This window comes from Oscarella lobularis, chromosome 13 (assembly GCF_947507565.1).
Source record: "Oscarella lobularis chromosome 13, ooOscLobu1.1, whole genome shotgun sequence".
Taxonomy (NCBI): Eukaryota; Metazoa; Porifera; class Homoscleromorpha; order Homosclerophorida; family Oscarellidae; genus Oscarella; species Oscarella lobularis.
Genome location: NC_089187.1, coordinates 1,486,982 through 1,504,431, shown reverse-complemented (window position 1 = coordinate 1,504,431; position 17,450 = coordinate 1,486,982). Strand labels below are relative to the sequence as shown.

Here is a 17,450-nt window from a genome sequence, read left to right as displayed (position 1 = left end):
ACGTCGCATACTTCCTTTTGTCGAAATTCATTAGGATTACTGTACATAGGGCAATCCATCTTTTCCAATAAATAACAGACGTTGCTTCCTCTCCCGTTCTTCCACCCCTCCCGCAAACTTGATGGCGATCCGTAATGAATTATTCTTATAACGCCCTTGAGGTTAACACCCATTCCTAAGGCCATTGTTGCAAACACCATTCTAACTGTTCCATTAGGTATTGCTAAGCCATCCAACACAATATTCTTAATTCGCTGTGGAGTGAGTGGAGTTTACGTCTGACTTCGTCGACGGCGATGGCGCGTCTGGTGTTGACATCTTAGAGGAAATGCGTTTCTCGTACACCAGTCGTAAAACACCATGCATTTGTTCTTAGGTCATTCGACCTCTCAGGCACGCCCTTTCGGGAAAGCCAGCACTTCGTTCACTAGGAATCATAAGCGCCCAGCGGAACTCCTCGCTGCAAGGTCCTCGTCTCTTGATGCCCACCGAAAATTCCCCAGTTTGTTTCGAGGTCTCGTATGCTGGTCGAGTACAGCATCCAACTACGGGAAGGAGCCACACCCTTTGCGCTTAGGACATCCCGACGCGTACCACTTCCGCTAATGGACAGAGTCGAAGCTGAATTACAGCGCAAGAAGTTGATTGGAGTGATTACGCCGGTCGTAGAGCCAACAGAGTTGTGCTCCGCCATGGTCGTCGTGCCTAAAAGCAGACTCAAGGTTCGTGTCTGTGTCGACCTTGGAAAGCTTAATGAATGCGTGAAATGAGCTCGTCTAATGCTTCTCCCGCCGTTGATCACATTCTTGCTCAGTTGTGCGGAGTCAAGGTCTTCACGCACATTGACGCCAGTGGATAGTGGCAGATTCGCCTAGCTAAAGAGTCAGCTAAAGAGTCAGCTCTCCTGACTACCTTCATCACCTACCTTCATCACCCCGTTTGGACGCTTTTGCTTCAATATGCTGCCTTTCGGAATCACCTCTGCTCCAGAAGTCTTTCAACTGAAGATGCAGCAAATTCTATCCGGATTACCAAGAGTTGTCTGCATGACGATTGACTGTCTTGTTTTCGGAACTACAAAGTGCAAACGGCTCGTTGACGCAGGATAACTCAACGCCGACAAGTGCAAGTTCTCTGTCGAGTCAGTCAAATTTCTCGGTCTATACGTCGATACCAACGAGATCACAAGCGATCCTGAAAAAGTCAAAGCTATCCAGGAGATGCAGTCCCCGAAACATGTGTCAAACGTCCGTCGATTTATTGGCATGGTCATTCACCTAGGCAAATCCCGCGGAGCTAACAGAAGCGCTACGCACCTTTCTGTCAAAGAAAACCATTCGCTTTGGGGTAGCGCACAATCTGATGCCTTTGACAAGATCAGGCAGATTCTAGCTTCTACTGCGGTTTTGGCTCACTACAATCCCAGGCCGAAACCGTCGTTTCAGCCGACGCATCCTCTTTTGGTGCTTTCTTACAAAAATGATAAAGCTGACAATTTTTTTCAATCAAGTCAGAGGGAGGACGCTGGCAGGCTGTCGTAGTGGCACGCAAAGTAAAATTGAACCGTCGTAGAAATTTGTCGAGCCACCCAATGCTTGCGCGAAAGTTTTCGCAATCTGGGAGCTTTGCGCTATTTTCTTTGCTTCGAGCATTCTGCTGCCTGGGTGACGCCGCGCGCTGTCCTTGAGCCGACTGCGGTGTCTGCGCCGCAGTTTTGCAATCGAGGGTGCGATGCACTTTACCGCACTTATCGCAAGCGTGTCGATAAACGCAATTCGTGCGGAAGCGACAGCCATTCTGCGCGAAGTTGAAAAGCCTTCACACGTCGCGATTCGCCGTAGACCCACGCACGCGTCGCTAGTACTATAGTGTTGGGTTCGGGCCTCTGTTGCCGCGTAGCTGGTAGTCGCGCGTTGCGTCATGCATTAAACCATGCTTGACCGGTTCCTAGACGTGTGCAGTCTAGCCCCGGTGCGTACCGTTCGTGGTCTCTCTAAGGCATGGGCAACCGGGTCGTCATCTCGGATTGGCCTGGGCGGACGGCATGCGAGCTCATCCCGATCGACGCTTATTAAGCGTGGCTTATTAACGGACTGTCAGAAGGATTCCAGATTGGGTACGGCGGCGCAGCGCGCAAACGACCACGCGTGCGCCGTTCTGCAGAGTGGTGGGTCCCGTTCCGTTACAGCACGCGCGTTGGGTGGGTATAGGCCCGTTCGGGGTGATCCCCAAGCCTCACAAACCGGGGCGGTGGCGGCTGATCGTGGACCTATCGTCTCCCAAGGGCAGCAGCATCAACGACGCGATCCGCCCGGACTTGTGCTCGAGTCGATATATCCGCGTAGACCTGGACGCCGTGCGCTGTTGCTGGCAGCTCCGTCCTGGGGCTACGCTAGCCATGCTTGACATCCAAAGCGCATAGCGAATATCCCCGTGCATCCGGCGGACCGCCAATTCCTAGTCATGCAGTGGCGCGGCGAGATCTATGTAGACACCGTATTGCCCTTTGGCTTGCGATCCGCGCCGGCAATTTTCTCCGCCGTGGCGGAGGCACTGGTCTGGATCATGCTGCAGAGGGGCGTTCGGATCGGCATGCATTACGTCAATGACTTCCTCTTCATTGGGCGTCCGACGACTGTCCGCAGTCGTCGGACGGCGAACAACAATTGCGGGCAACGTTGCAAGTCTGCAAACAGCTGGAAGTGCCAGTGGCAACCGACAAGATCGGCGGCTCGAGCTCAACGCTCGTCTTTTTGGGCATTGAGTTAGACATGGTGGCAGGCGTAATGCGGCTGCCACATGAAAAGCTGCTGCCTCTGCGCCAGCAGGTCAGGGCATGGCAATCACGGCCGGCAGGAAAGAAGCGAGACAAGCAGTCGTTCATCGGGTCATTAGAGCAATTTGGCTCAACTTTCGAATGAGATTTCCATTAAACAAGAGGCTCGTTGACCAATTAGAATTCATCAAAAAGGAACTCCACACCATGAAAGAGAACTACGAAGACAAGTCGCTTGTCTTACAGGGAAAAGTTCGTCAAACGGAAAAGGAACGAGATACTTGGGGTTCATGTTTGGAAGATTGCAGCTTTGCATGAAGTCTTTCTTTATGATCTCTCTAAGTCTTCCTTTAGCTAACACGCCTAAGTTTACTCAGCCTGGCTGGGCTTCCTTCAAGGTCGTCTCGGGTACCGGTCACTTGGATAAAGGAGGCAGTTACGTGTCGCTTCTTTTGCCCGATAAGAAAGACGCGACGATTGTGATCGAGCCAATGGTGAAATATTTCCTTCAATCAATTGACTCTCATTAATAAATAATTAATTCATTAAAGGTGACAATCATTCGACCTGCATTCGTCGGGAGCTTCCCAAATACGAAGTGTCGCAGACGACAATGTTTCAATTAAAAGGAAGCCTTGTACGAGCTGAAAACCCTATTTGTTGTTCCTGGTCTATTCTACGCGATCTCTCAGGCCGGTATCGAAAATTGAGTCTGTGGAAAACCCATCACGACTTCAGCGGCAATTCTACGGTCTTCTTTGAAAAAATGGACGGCGTCATTGTGAGATATGAAAAACAAATAATTTGTATATATCTTCCCATATATCTTCACATTGGTAATTCGTGTTCAGGTCAAAAACGGCCAATTTGCATTGAATCTTGACGTTGACAGTCTATATGGACACTGAGCACGACTACCGGCAAGCAGAAAGGGAACTATTCCAACGTTCCGGCTTCCGCTCCGTTTCTGCTTCCCTGCCGCGACAATTTCGACAGTGATTCGCGCATTTCATTTGGGAATCGATTTACTACTCTTCTGCCCTATGTTACGCCGATTTTAGTGAAGCGTCGAATTTCGCCGATCAGTAGGGCGTCTTCAAAATTTTTTCGACACGGGCTTGTCGTCTCGCGGCAAAGTGATGCGTCAAGTCGTGACGGAACGTCCGATTAAGTGGTGCGGTGACGCCAAAGAGCTGAACAGTCTAATCGGCGAAAAGACCTGAATGGACGTTAACGTGACGGGCGACGCGATGGCGGAGACGAACGGATCCGTTTTCGTCGCCGCTTGTCTCAGCAGCGGCGGTTGTTTCGTCTCCTCGGCAACGGGTGTCTTCTTGTTGCTGAGCTTCACGGGACTTCGAAAATGCCGCATACTAAAGAAACTAAACGAGAAAAAAACGGTGATGATTTTGTTGATCAGATCTCTTCATGCGTACTAGCGCTTTGATGCTCGTCCAAATTGTCACCGCAATCGTTTGCCCCGTCGCAAAACAACGAATTCCAAATGCACAGGCGATTGTCGCAGCTTCTCTTGCCCAGACCGCATTCAACCTCCACTGGACCGGATGCGAGAAAAAAGACAATTTTATTAACCAATCAACCTGAATTACTGAGGCGTGGTCTAGGTGTGGCCTCTCTAAACACAGCCTTCGTAATTACAAAACGGAATATAATAAAAAAGACACTGCAAAGATAGCTGTGACAAATTTGTCAAATTTCTAATTTGAGGATCCGATTTCTCCTTTTGCAGTAATCAGAGGTAACTGCATGACTATTTACCTCTACAAAATATCTTTCAACCTTTCTCAGATTTCTTTCTCTACTGCTTGTCAGCCCATTCGAAACGGCGGTGAATCCTTGCAAAAGCGCAGACGACGAGGAAGCGTTTCGTGCTCTAGCAGGCTGTGCGAGCAAGCATCATCAAGCATCAGAATGGTAATCAGCCTCGCCAAGAGGTACAAGCAACAAGCCGTTGAAGGAGGAGAAGCTTCATCAATCAAAAAAGATTGAAATATTTCCTCGCCGCACGGCAGACGGGTACGCAGACTTGATCTGGTTTTCAGCACAGGTACATTTGATATGAGTTTTACGCGGTTGATTTATTTTATAGTCGATTTACATGTCCCTGGAATGCGGCGTCAGCGAAAAAGAGATTGTCCACCTTTTTAAAGATCTTTCCAGTTGGATAACGCGACAACTCAGCCCGAAAAGACGCGATCGGCAGACGAATTGGAAAAAGCGGACTGTTTGCAGATAAAACGCGTCTCCCAGTCTATTGCAGATCTTACGGGAGAACTAGAACTTGGACCGAATCGGGTATATGTAAACAAGTAGCGATAATTGAAGAATTTTGAGCTATAGATTTAGATTTAGGCATAAGCCGCGCGGCTATCCATGTCTATCATTTCTCCTTCTAACGCTGCCGTGAAAGTTCTTTGGTAACTTCACAGTTTATCGCTGCGACTTATTTGGTAGCGAGCGCGAAGCCAAAACGCCGCTTACATCTTTAATTGCATTAAAGCTGCACGTCCTCTTCAACAGCGTTAGAATATAGCGCGTGAAATATGCCAAAAGGTTGGGATCGTTAGTTTGGGTTGAGATCGTAAGTTTGGGTTGAGATCGTTAGTTTGGGTGGGAACGTGAGTTTGGGTTGGGAACGTTAGTTTGGGTTGGGAACGTGAGTTTGGGTTGGGAGCGTGAGTTTGGGTTGGGATCGTGAGTTTGGGTTGGGATCGTGAGTTTGGGTTGGGATTGTGAGTTTGGGTTGGGATTGTGAGTTTGGGTTGGGATAGTGAGTTTGGGTTTGGATCGTTAGTTGGAGTAAGAAAAACATATAATACAAACAGTAGAACATAAATTGTAGTTGTTTGTGCGATTGTAACCAATATGGCCGACGCTAACTTGCTTGTCGTCGCACTTTCACGGCAGTGTCGCTGTCAACAGACGAAGCCATCGACATCATGGCAGAGTGCGGCAACAAACGAGCTTTAGCCAACATTTGAATGGAGGGCAAAGAAAAGCTTATCCGGCTTGCTGTTTTGCACTTCTCCATCCTGTGCATAAAAGCAGAGCTCGATCAGCTGATCGCTGGTTTAGAATTATTAGGTCATTAACGACGTACAATAGTAGAAATTTCCTAACGATGACTTCAAACTTTTTCAGGATTTCTCGAGTTTGTGCGTGGGTCAACGGATAGTGCGTTCGCCTACCTTTGTTTCAATGAAGAAAAGAAAATGACAGCAAGTATGTTTCTGATGTAGAGATTCTTGGAAATTCATTTCTGTTGCGCAGAAAAACTCAGAAAATTGATGGAAGTGAAATTCACGCCAAAGGAAGAGAGCAAAGAAGCGAGAAGGAAAGAAGAAGAAGCTTTCATGAATTTTTTTGACTTGCTGGACGAAATAGAAGGTGTTTTCAAAGTACTTTTCAGCGATAATTAGTACTGTTATCTCTTAGGCGGCCGCATACCCAATCTTGCTCTAGGCGACCTCTTTTCGTTCTTCACGGGAGCTGCAGCACTGCCAGTCGTCGGATTGACAAATACGCCGACACTGTTCTTCAGTGCCGAAGATGTATATCCTACAGCGAAGACGTGTCTGAGCACATTTACGATAACAACTACGTACGAAAGCTACGAGATCTTTCGCGACAGGTTGGTGTTTGCCTTTCAAAATCATGGCGGCTTTGGTCTGACATGATGTTGACGAAACGATACGTACTTCTGCTAGAAGGATTATATGGTTACTGTCGTTCGTATTATCTGTGGTTCCTTGCAAGTACCGTAGTGTTGTGCATGCCATTAGTCGTTGTCAAAATTACAGATGCAAAGTATTGAAATTATTGGCGCGCACGCTCTCAGGCATAAAAGACGACAAAGACCTTCAATCCGATGTGATGTCTAGTTCCCCTCACGCCAGGGCGCGCGATCCCATCCCAAACTGACGTTCCCAACCCAAACTAACGATCTCAACCCAAACTCACGATCTCAACCCAAACTAACGATCCCAACCTTTTGGCATATTCCACGCGCCATATTAGAACTTGTTTCTTTTAATTATAGCTGAAACCGCCGTTAAATTAGTAATCTAGATGCCATTATAAGACATTCGGCTTAGTTTGGGACTGTTTGATGACGACAAACGATACGGCGATCGAAAGCTAATATATTTCCTATGGTCTACGGTTTGCCGGCACTCGACGGCGTACGACGTGCCGTTCTTCGTACAGCGCGCGCTACATTCGCGCAAAAACGCTTTTCTCGCACGTCGAAACGATGGTAAAACGATGCGAAACGAGTCGAAACGTTACGTACGCATCGTGTCGTAACAATTCGAAAAGAAAAAAAAGACGTTTCGAAGACCGCGCCGATCTTCGTAAACGCTATTTCGCTTTTCTCGACAATCCGTTCTTTTTCGTCGGTTCGAAATACCCAAAACTATTATGTACTTACCTTACAATCCCAATCGACGTCGAACAGAGCGCGAAACTCCGTTTTTGCGTAGAAAACCGCTTCATTCATCAGTAGAGTCCCGTATCGAATATGGAACGACATGTACTATGGAACACCTATCCCGGCCAAAAGAAGAGAGATTGCGAAGCGGCTTTTTCACGAATACATACCACAAACTAGCGTGTGCAATATCAGCTCTAGCAGCTAGGCGTTCGCAGAGTGAAGGGCGGGTAAAGCGGAAGTGGTACGCGTCACGCATGATGGAACGCACGTACTGATGATAAAACGGCCGACCGTTCTCCGCGATGCCGGCACGTACATCTAGACGTGCCATAGCTCGTTCGAAAGCCCTATCATGGAGCAATAATACTGTCAATCGCTGGTTTCAATCCGTTCATTCGTTTAGGTGCATGGAGCGCAAACCCTGAAAAGAATGGCTTAGATATACGGGCAACGACCTTCCCGGATAATCGACATCATGGACGGCCGCAAGTACATCAGTTCGATGATGTTTCAGTCGGGATTTGATCAATCGCACACCACTGTGTCCTACTCTCCCATAGCCGTTGTGTTGAAGACAGATGAAAGTGAAGAAGAGGGAGGAAACGAAGGCAAGAATATATAGCCCGTCTGATGAAGAAAGATTGCGAAGAAGAGGGAGGCGACGCCTGAATATCCGCCAAAAGTAGACGTTGTGATGAAGAAAGATGAAAGTGAAGAAGAGGAAGGCAAGGGAGGCGAGGTATTGCTTGAACATCTAGCCCGTCTGATGAAGAAAGATGAAAGTGAAGAAGAGGGAGGAGAGTTATCGCCTGAACATCCGCCAAAAGTAGCCGTTGTGATGAAGAAAGATAAAATTGAAGAAGAGGGAGGCAAGGTAGGCAAGGTATCGGTTAAATATCTAGCCCGTATGATGAAGCCTGATGAAAGTGAAGAAGAGGGAGAAGGTTTGTCTTCACGAAAGGTCAAACGTAAAACTCATATAACAGTTTTTGACGTTTTTCTTAGTTAAGTTTAGTTAAGTTATTCTGAGTATTTTAGAGTGTTTTAGCTTATTAATTAGGCCGTGGCTATCCGTCCTGAAGAAGGACAAATAGCATAACTGCTATTCGTCCTGTAGGTCCCGCGCGCTACGGTGTAACGCAGCGTGCGCTACAAGTTCGCTAACGAGCAACTCCACTATGCCTAACCCCAACCCAACCTTGACCCTTAAACACCGATCGCGGCACCGGGTCGGCGTAAGTTGGGTTTAGCGTTAGGCTAGAGCTCTTCTTTCTTTGGAGTGTCAGGTGATGGCAAGGCAGATAGTCGGGGCCACTGTGTAAAATTCGGAACATACACGCTACTCGATGCTGAGAGAAATGCAGTCCTGGACATCCAGTTGGTTGAGGTGATGAGGATGGCAGAACTTTTAAAAGATAATTACTTTTGACGTTTTTCAGAGCAATGAAGTAAAATGCAGTTATCACATGGAAAAAGAGGGTCTTGTTAGATCTGTCAAGCTTCTAAGCGAAAACAATGTGCAAATTAAGAACATTATCACGGACAGGCACAGGCAGATTGCCAAATGGATTAGAGAAAACATGCCTGAGACGAGGCACAACTACGACGTATGGCACATGGCGAAAGGTACAAACAAAGCATAGGAAACGGCATATCAATTATTTAATTTAGCCTTACGAAATAAAGCTGAAAAACTCGCCATGGAGAAAGACTGAGTACTTGCTGGAGACTGGATAAAAAGTTTTGTCAATCGTTTATACTGGTCAGCTCTTTCAACGGAAAACGGAAGCGCAGAGGATAGAGGATATTAGATCGAAGTGGCTCTCTATTGCCAATCATACACCCGATATTCACACAGGGCACGGCGGAAATTTCCAAAAATGTCAACATAAGCGACTGTCGACTGAAGAAAGGAAGAAGAAAATGTTTCGTCATTGTGAGACACACTTATCTTACAATCGGAACTATATATAGCGCTTCTCTTTAATAGATACGAAAGCAAGTGTGAATGTGAGGCAGCTGATTGAAAAGAAGCTGTTTGTCAAAGACAAAGGCATGCTGTCTACTAAATATCAAACGTCAAATTTAGAAGCTTTCCACAGTGTTATAATTCATTTTGCGCCCAAATCCATTGCTTTCTCGTACAAGCGAATGATAAACGAGGTAATGTACATTGCTTGAATGTACGGTACATTGACTTAATGAGATGCATTCCTCAGAATAGAAGATAGGAACCCCGCTTTCTAATATAAAGATGCATCCCTCAAAATCAAGGATAGGGACCCCGCTCTCTAATATAGGGAGATGCGTCCCTCAAAATCAAAGATAGAAGGCCTTCGCCATCGTTCTCTCTTCTGAACGAAAACCTTCGCCATCGTTCTCTCTTCTGAACGAAGGCCTTCGCCATCGTTCTCTCTTCTGAACGATGGCGTAGTCTGAACGAAGGCCTACGCCATCGTTCTCTCTTCTGAACGAAGACTCTAATCACTTTGATTGTTAAAGATGCATCTAGCTATAATAGAGAGCCTGGCTCTTTTTCTTTGCATCACTAAATAGACCCGGATGCATCTCTTTTTTAAATATATGCAACACTATTGGTCCCGGATGCATCTCTTTTAAATAGATGCATCTCTATTGGACCTGGCTTTATTGAGAGCTGAGTATCCCAGATGCCTCCAATTTAATTGGATGAATCATCAATGGAATCAGCGTCTTTTCAAGCTGGGGCCTAAATCACAACACGATAATTATCTTTATTAATTAGGTTGTTTTTCTCAGTTGGACGATGCTAATGCGGTTCTAGTCTCTCTTCTGGAGACGCTAGGAAACGGCACCACGTAAGACCGTATCGCCGAACCTCAGATAGTCGGAATTCTCTCTGATTTAATCGGCATAGAGAGCAAATCTTCCTTCGACTCTTCTCTCTTCGATTTTCGTATTAGTGTAACGAAATTGCAAATCGAGAAGGTGGAGCCCAGTGTTCTCCCCAGATACATTGAAGCTTAGCGGCCCGCTAAGCTTCGATCTGAGGCCGCTAAGCTAAAACCTAAAGCCGCTAAGGCCGCTAAGATTTAAGCTGAAGGCTGCTAAGAGAGCGAATAGGAAGAGCGGGTATCAGAACTGAAATTCTGCCTGCCAGTGCCTGGAGCTTAGGACTAGTTAGAATATTAATATTAAAGAGCCTACGTTGATTCCCGTATCTCCTGTCTCCTCTCCGATGTCTTCGCACGCCACAAAACGCCATTCTAACACAATGGAAGGTGCTGGACCATCGGTCAAAGCACCGAAAGACCGGCTTCGACAAGCAGTGGTCAACCGATTTTCCCTGGTGCGACTTGGGTGTCGAGAAAGACGGATGCTTTTGGGTGGACGTTCCTTGCTTAAACTTGACAAGGCAAGCTCTGCGGGCACACGCTTCGTCCGCTTCTCATCAGTCGGCGGTAGAGATGGAAGCCACTTTAGCATCGAGCAAAGCAACTGGTGGCATAAGACAGGCGTTCTCTCACGTCGTAAGTGCTGAACGGAAAGCGATGATCGGAGCGATGCGTTGCATGTATTGGCTCTGCAAGGAAGAGGTGGCCCACACAACACAATTTTCGTCCCTGCGAGATTTGGCCATTAGCTTGGGAGCGACGTATCTGAAAGATTTGGATCTCGGAAGAAATGCCCACTACACATCGGAGAAATTCATGGAAGCTGTGTCAGCAACAGTCAGAAATAAAATTTGGAGGACCTGAGGCGATCACCATTCTTCTCGCTTATGGCTGACGAAACCACAGACGTGTCGGTTATAAAAGAAGTAATAGTATATGCAAGATATTTGAACAGTAATAGGGAAATACAAACCGCTTTCATTGGTATGGTGGAGGTAAAGGATGGAACCGCTTCGTCGATTATGGCGGCTCTAGAAAAGGTCTGCAACAATTGTGGTGTCAATCTAAAGAAGTTAGTTGCTTTTGGCAGCGATGGCGCCTCAGTTATGATAGGTCGCCATCGCGGTGTTACTGCTCTATTGAAAGCTGAGGTTCCGTGGCTGGTATCAAACCACTGCGTTGCTCACAGGCTTGCTTTAGCAGCAGCACAAGCAGCTGACGAAATACCGTCAGTCAAAAAATTCCAAGCAATTCTTGGGCAAATGTATCGTTTCTACTCGTACTCTGGAGTACGCATGGCTGGATTAAAAAATATACAAGATTTTTTAAACAATCCTAGATTAAAACTCACGCAGGCAAAGGATGTTCGCTGGCTATCGCATGAGAAAGCTGTGTCTAATCTTCGGCGCTGTCTTCCAGCAGTTCTATGCAGCCTAGAGCGAGAGGAGCAGAAGGACGCGATCGTCAGGCCCTTGGCTTGGTCACTTTCATGAAAAAAAGTGATTTTGTTCCTATTCTCCTTACTCTAAGCGACGTATTGCCGCCATTGGCGTTGCTTTCTCGCTCAATGCAAAGAGGAAACCTCAATTACGGCTTGGGGCAGCCTCTTGTAACTGGAACAATAGCAACTCTTGTCAATTTGAAGAACGTTCCTGGCGAATATTTCAGTTCCATTGAAACCTATTTTGAAGACCAGCTGGCGGACACCGACATCCGCCCACTATGGAACGCCAAAGGGGACAAAAGTATAAATAACGAAGTACAGATATATATATAAATAAAGTGTAATATATATAAAAATATACAGTATATATAAGGAAAACGTCTCATATATATTTAGTTGCCTACGTATATATATAAAAAAATAAGCTATGCATATATAAAGTGTGACAGACTCATATATATATAAAAGTCAACGGTCGTATATATATAAAAATCTGAGAGACTCATATATATAAAGTCAACGGTCGAATACATATAAAAGTGCGAGGGACTCATATATATATAAAAGTCGACGGTCGTATATATATAAAGTCTGAGGGACTGATATATATAAAAGTCAACGGTCGAATATATATAAAAGTCTGAGAGTCTCATATATATAAAGTCAACGGTCGAATATATATAAAAGTGCGAGGGACACATATATATATATATAAAAGTCGACGGTCGTATATATATAAAGTCTGAGGGACTGATATATATAAAAGTCAATGGTCGAATATATATAAAGTCTGAGGGACTCACATATATATATATATATAAGTCAACGGTCGAATATATATAAAAGTCTGAGGGACTCATATATATATAAAAGTCAACGGTCGAATATATATAAAGTCTGAGGGACTCACATATATATATAAAAGTCAACGGTCGAATATATATAAAAGTCTGAGGGACTCATATATATATATATAAAGTCAACGGTCGTATATATAAAAGTCTCAGGAACTCATATATATAAAACTCTGAGGGACTCATATATATAAATAGTAGGCTCAGCATGCACGCGTTTACATGTTTGGAACGTTAGAATAGGCTTTCCTCTACGTTTCGCGTGCGCTATACAGAAGGATTCTGAGAGGCGGACGAAGCGAAGTCGACCGCTCGCCCAACGACGATCGAATCGAACGCTCCGACCGTAAGGTGAGTTTTGAGAGCGATTGGCCGAGTTCGAGAAAGGCGAGCTGCGGGGGAGTTTCCCTTCGGCAGCTCGTCGCTGGCCTCCGAAATGGGTTAGAATCGCTCTAGATCGTGTTTTTCGCTTCCCCATAGCGCGTAGGTTATGTTTCGGGGACGAATCGCTCGCAATCCGAACCGGAAGTAGAAACTCGAGCGATTCTGTCTCTCTGACAGATATTTTCTGACTTCGTAGGCGGATAAGGCGATGCAAAAGGCTTTGAAGGAACGTCTTAGCAGCCGTCTGTCGGCTGCGAAGAAAATCAGTAAGCTGTAGAGACCTTTTTGAATTTACATGTCTCAATCTCTTCTCTGTTATTTTTCTCAGGGTCTTAGGATGAAAAAGAGTAGTTGTAGAAATTTTTAATTTTTTATGATTTTTTATGTATTTTTTAAAATTATTTTTCAAAATAAACTGTTTGCAACCGATTAACTTTGCTCTTGAAAAGCGTACAAATATCCTCCAACACATCTGCAAAAAAAGATCTCAAAATGTAATACATTTTTCGAAATATTTAAAATTATATGTAAAATGTTGCTGTTATTGATTTCCGAAAAAATGCTCAAAAATTTTGAAATTTTGAACACAAAATGAACTTGAATAATAATTTTTTTTGTGCATGAGTTTAATTTGAAAAGTATGTATTGGAAAAGATATGGATTTTTGAAATTTACATCCGGGACTGCTGTTTTTTATTGCTAATAACTCTCGAACGGATTGTCAGATTCAAAAAATGTTTGCGCAGATAGTTTTTTCTACTAATTCTACATTAGATACGTCAAAAGAAGTAAAAATGAGCGATATTGCCTTGATTGGCGACTAACGGCGAAAGCCGTGTAGTGTTATATGTAGGTAGCTGAAGCCTTTAGAAAATGTGACCGAGCCGAACTCGAATTGCGAAAGCGCAATCACAGCCTGTGCAAACTAGCATCGTTTGATGTCAACCTAGGCAAGTAGTAAAATCGTAGAATTGCATTTGAATCCGTTCCTTCGCAGCTAAGATATCGACACTTTTCGTCCCAGGAAGACAAAACTCGACCAATTTTGCTGCAATTTACACAACTCATTGACTAGGTGGTTTCAAATCTATTTTCAAAGCAACTTAAGCAAAAATCCTTTTATGGAAGTCGCAATTAGCGTTCAGATGTAAGAAAAAGAGCTAGTGCACGCTATACATTGACATTCTTTATCGTTTTTCATCAAGAAGAATCCGATCGGACGTATTGCTACCATGCAAGCGGCTTCTTCAGAGCTTTCTGAAGCCATCTGCAATGGTAAGAGTGAAGTCACGAGTAGCGTAACGAAACTCGCGAACTCCATCGCGATTTCCACTCAGCGACGCAGACGTTGCTTCTCTAGTCCATCTTTTGTTATTGCTCTCTTCTAAACTTCTGAACATCCTACAAACGCTAAGCCCAAACCCCTAGCCCAACCTTTAGGGTTAATTAGGGCTAATTGCCTCTCCACTAAAACAATGTTTTTTAGATGGTCAACGCCTCAAAATATTCACCCGTCATGTCGTCATTACCGTCAGAGAGGCGGCCCGGACAACGCCAAGGATAATATATTATATACGAATAAACGCATTCCTCAGATATGTCAAATTTTCAACCAGGAATGAGCTTGATTCTTTGACATGTCATCTCTTTTATAGGAAACAAATTAATATGCATATGTATATATTTACATCAATTCATTTTGATTTACGAATGAATTATGCTGAAACTAAAGATTATTTCAATCTGTTCAAACAAGAAGATAACTTTGGAACTCACTAGCTACACAAGCTAACCGCATGACAAAATAAGTTTGCCCCGTAAGCTCCGTCTTCATCTAATGGATTGATCTCACGCTGAATTCTCTCTACAGCTGTTCGTCCGACATTGTGGATTATTGCAGGAACAGCGACAGCGGCTTCAGAATCGTCAAGTGAAGCCGGCCCGTCTTCGTCTACACCGTAATCTTCTGTGGGAATAAAATCAAGGTCTACTCTCTCACACAAAACACCTGTAAACCACATCTGATACGGAGACCTTCCTCCTTGCCCGCGAACTACGTGGTGATTCCATTGGTCAACAAAGCCCTCCAGAGAATCATTAATTCTCAATAGGAATACGTAGTGTAAACAAAACAGGTGCTTTTCTGATAAATAGTTTAATTGGCCAGTATCTTCAAGGTAGTGGAAAAGGTTGATGTACCGTTGTAGGACAACTCGTCGAACGTCAACCCAGAGCCGCTCAATTCTCTGATTGTGTACACTAGCTCCCATGATCACTGATGCTCTGTTAATACCACGCAAAGGATGTTCCAGCATGTAGCGCGCAACACCCACGTTCTCCCCTCCGCGATCGCATCGCACTCTCGATGGCAATCCGTACCTCTGCTGTGCATTCTGGAAAAACTCAAGAACCGTTTGCGCTTGATTGTTATCCGCACAGCGAAGGTACGTTATCATACGACTATATCCATCTATGCATCCGTGAACCACAAATCGCCATCGAATTAGCTTATGGTTTCCGTCGAAGTGCCTACAAACTTGTGTAATTTACAGCTGTCAAAAAAACCATCAGCATGCGCGCAACTAACCAGAGATCGTTTGGTGCTCTAACGCTGTACGTTCTGCGAATAATAGGAACTCGTCTCCGAATAGAACGATTTACGGGATCTACCCTAGAAAGAGACAGTCGGACGCGCCATCTCTGCACGTAGACGCCTTTTGCATTTAGAGCTCCCATGACCAGAACCTCGCCGGAATCGGGATAATGTTGGAGAATCGCTGCAATCTCAGCGTCTAGTTCGTTGTCGTCTACGTCGGAGTAGATTTGGGATCCAATTGGCAACCAATTTCTTGACGTCGTCGTCGTAGAGTACGCTCCGAAATTCCAAGCGCGGTACTAACTCGTCTCCACGATCCCATACTTCGAAATAGCTCTTCGATTGCTTCTTGAGAAACAACAAGTCTTGGTCGTCCTCCAGTGCTTTCAGCTTCAGGAACGGTACCGAGCAATCCTATTGGATGAGCCGATTGTTCGTCTAGTTCGTCAATGGAGCGGAGTTCCTCTTCGCATTTATTTTTCTGTTCCTCCACTGCACGCCGTAATGTCAATAGGGCTTCCAAGAGGTCTTGAGCTGTCGCTCGACTTTGGAGTACACCTGGTTTGCGAGTAACTTCAATGACGATGAGCAATCGACGTGTGAATAGACTTACCAAGTACATCCGCAGCATGCTGAAGCCGAGCGGCAACTGTCGCTAAAGCTGAAGGACGATATGAATGCTGTAGTCGCTGAGATTCGTCCAAGAGAGATGGGACAGATGTAACGAAGTCACGCACATCGGCCATGATGAGATGAACTAGATAGTGCTCGGTATAATGCATTACCCACAAATGATCTTTATTATTACAAGTTGCACTCGATCAAACAAATTTGAAAATCATTGTCGCTTTTTTAACAAAAAGAAAGCAACAAACCGTTTTATTCGCAATCTCTATCGGGTCTTACTCCTACTTTAGTGAACGAACGCAACTGGCGTCAAAATGCTGCTCGTAATCAAACGAAGCCGAACCCAGGTGCGTTCAAAAAGTGAGACTTTACCTCTTCCCGAAATTTTTCGTAATCTACGTCGTATCTTTTGGTCAGAGTTAACTCCAGGGTACATGTGGAAGCAGAGAGAAGCCGATCCGAATCCAGATCAAAGCGGATTGACGGCTTTCCTTCAAATCCCAAAACTGGTACAGTGTCAGAGCCTGTGATAAAGTTAAGAACAGCTTCCAAAGTAAGGGTAACGTCGCCGCTTGTGACGCCTAAAGAACAATGATTAGGTATATCGCACGGGTTATAAATAGTTATACGTACATCCTTTATGCACATCAGAAACAAAATCCGTCCAATTTAAATAAATGGCTTCCTCTTTGGCACGCGCATTGGACATGTCGGGCGAAAATTGAACGAGAAACAGTGACAGAAATGTGTCAGCCGTTAGCGGTTTCGTTTCACGACCAAGTAAAAGCAACCTCGCCGATGGTGGATGATTACGCATAAGGGTCATCAAACCGAACGACTGTAACCCGTCTTGAATCTGGTCCAATGCTGCCTTGCGAACGGTGAAGACCTGTTATTTAAATTCTTCAATTCTATTGCATCTCTTACGATAATACTTACATGGTTATTGCACGCTGATGTGATGAGTTTAGACGCATCTACGGGTCCAAAGCTGCGGGCTGGTTTGCCGTAACCAAGCTCAAATCTGAAGTCGAATCGCGGATCCGTAATGATAGCCGAAATGTCTTCATCTTCGGTGGATTCCAACTACCGAACGTTAAGCTTATTAGGCGCTCATAATTACCAAAAACGTTACGTACCAGGAAGAGCGACTCCCGAAGGTCTTCATTTGAGACATCGTCGATCTTAGCATCCATTACATTCTTCATCCAATAATCAATGATAGACCTAGCGCAAAACATACAGAGAACAAGTAAAGCACACGTCATCGCATCCATACCTGGGAAAAACTGCCGGCGCTGGTCCTTCCTGCATTATCGACGCGGCCATTATCTGACCAGCAAATAGGAAAAGCTTTTCATCTATAAACTTTTGGCTGCTGTTTGGAAGAAGCTTGCTGCTTCCTCCGCAAAAAAATTCCCGGAAATCAAATCTTTCACAGCT

General features: G+C 45.0%; 1 protein-coding gene across 1 annotated transcript; it reads right to left on the bottom strand.

Moving 5' to 3' along the window:
- Positions 1-16,334: 16,334 nt before the first annotated feature.
- Positions 16,335-17,336, bottom strand: LOC136194870 (G2/M phase-specific E3 ubiquitin-protein ligase-like). Its single transcript, XM_065984120.1, has 5 exons — positions 17,287-17,336; positions 17,147-17,234; positions 16,947-17,093; positions 16,641-16,896; positions 16,335-16,588 (listed from the first exon to the last, which is right to left on the bottom strand). Exons 1-5 carry the CDS (start codon positions 17,334-17,336, stop codon positions 16,335-16,337), a joined length of 795 nt encoding a protein of 264 aa, XP_065840192.1.
- Between the last annotated feature and the right edge of the window lie 114 nt (positions 17,337-17,450).

Excerpts from the sequence above, each read along its gene's own strand:
- LOC136194870 (XM_065984120.1), bottom strand. The coding sequence starts at position 17,336 with ATGGCCGCGTCGATAATGCAGGAAGGACCAGCGCCGGCAGTTTTTCCC. Across the intron at positions 17,235-17,286 it reads GCGCCGGCAGTTTTTCCCAG|GTCTATCATTGATTATTGGA; the intron begins GTATGGATGCGA and ends GTTTTGCGCTAG. Across the intron at positions 16,589-16,640 it reads TTCTGATGTGCATAAAGGAT|GCGTCACAAGCGGCGACGTT; the intron begins GTACGTATAACT and ends ATTGTTCTTTAG.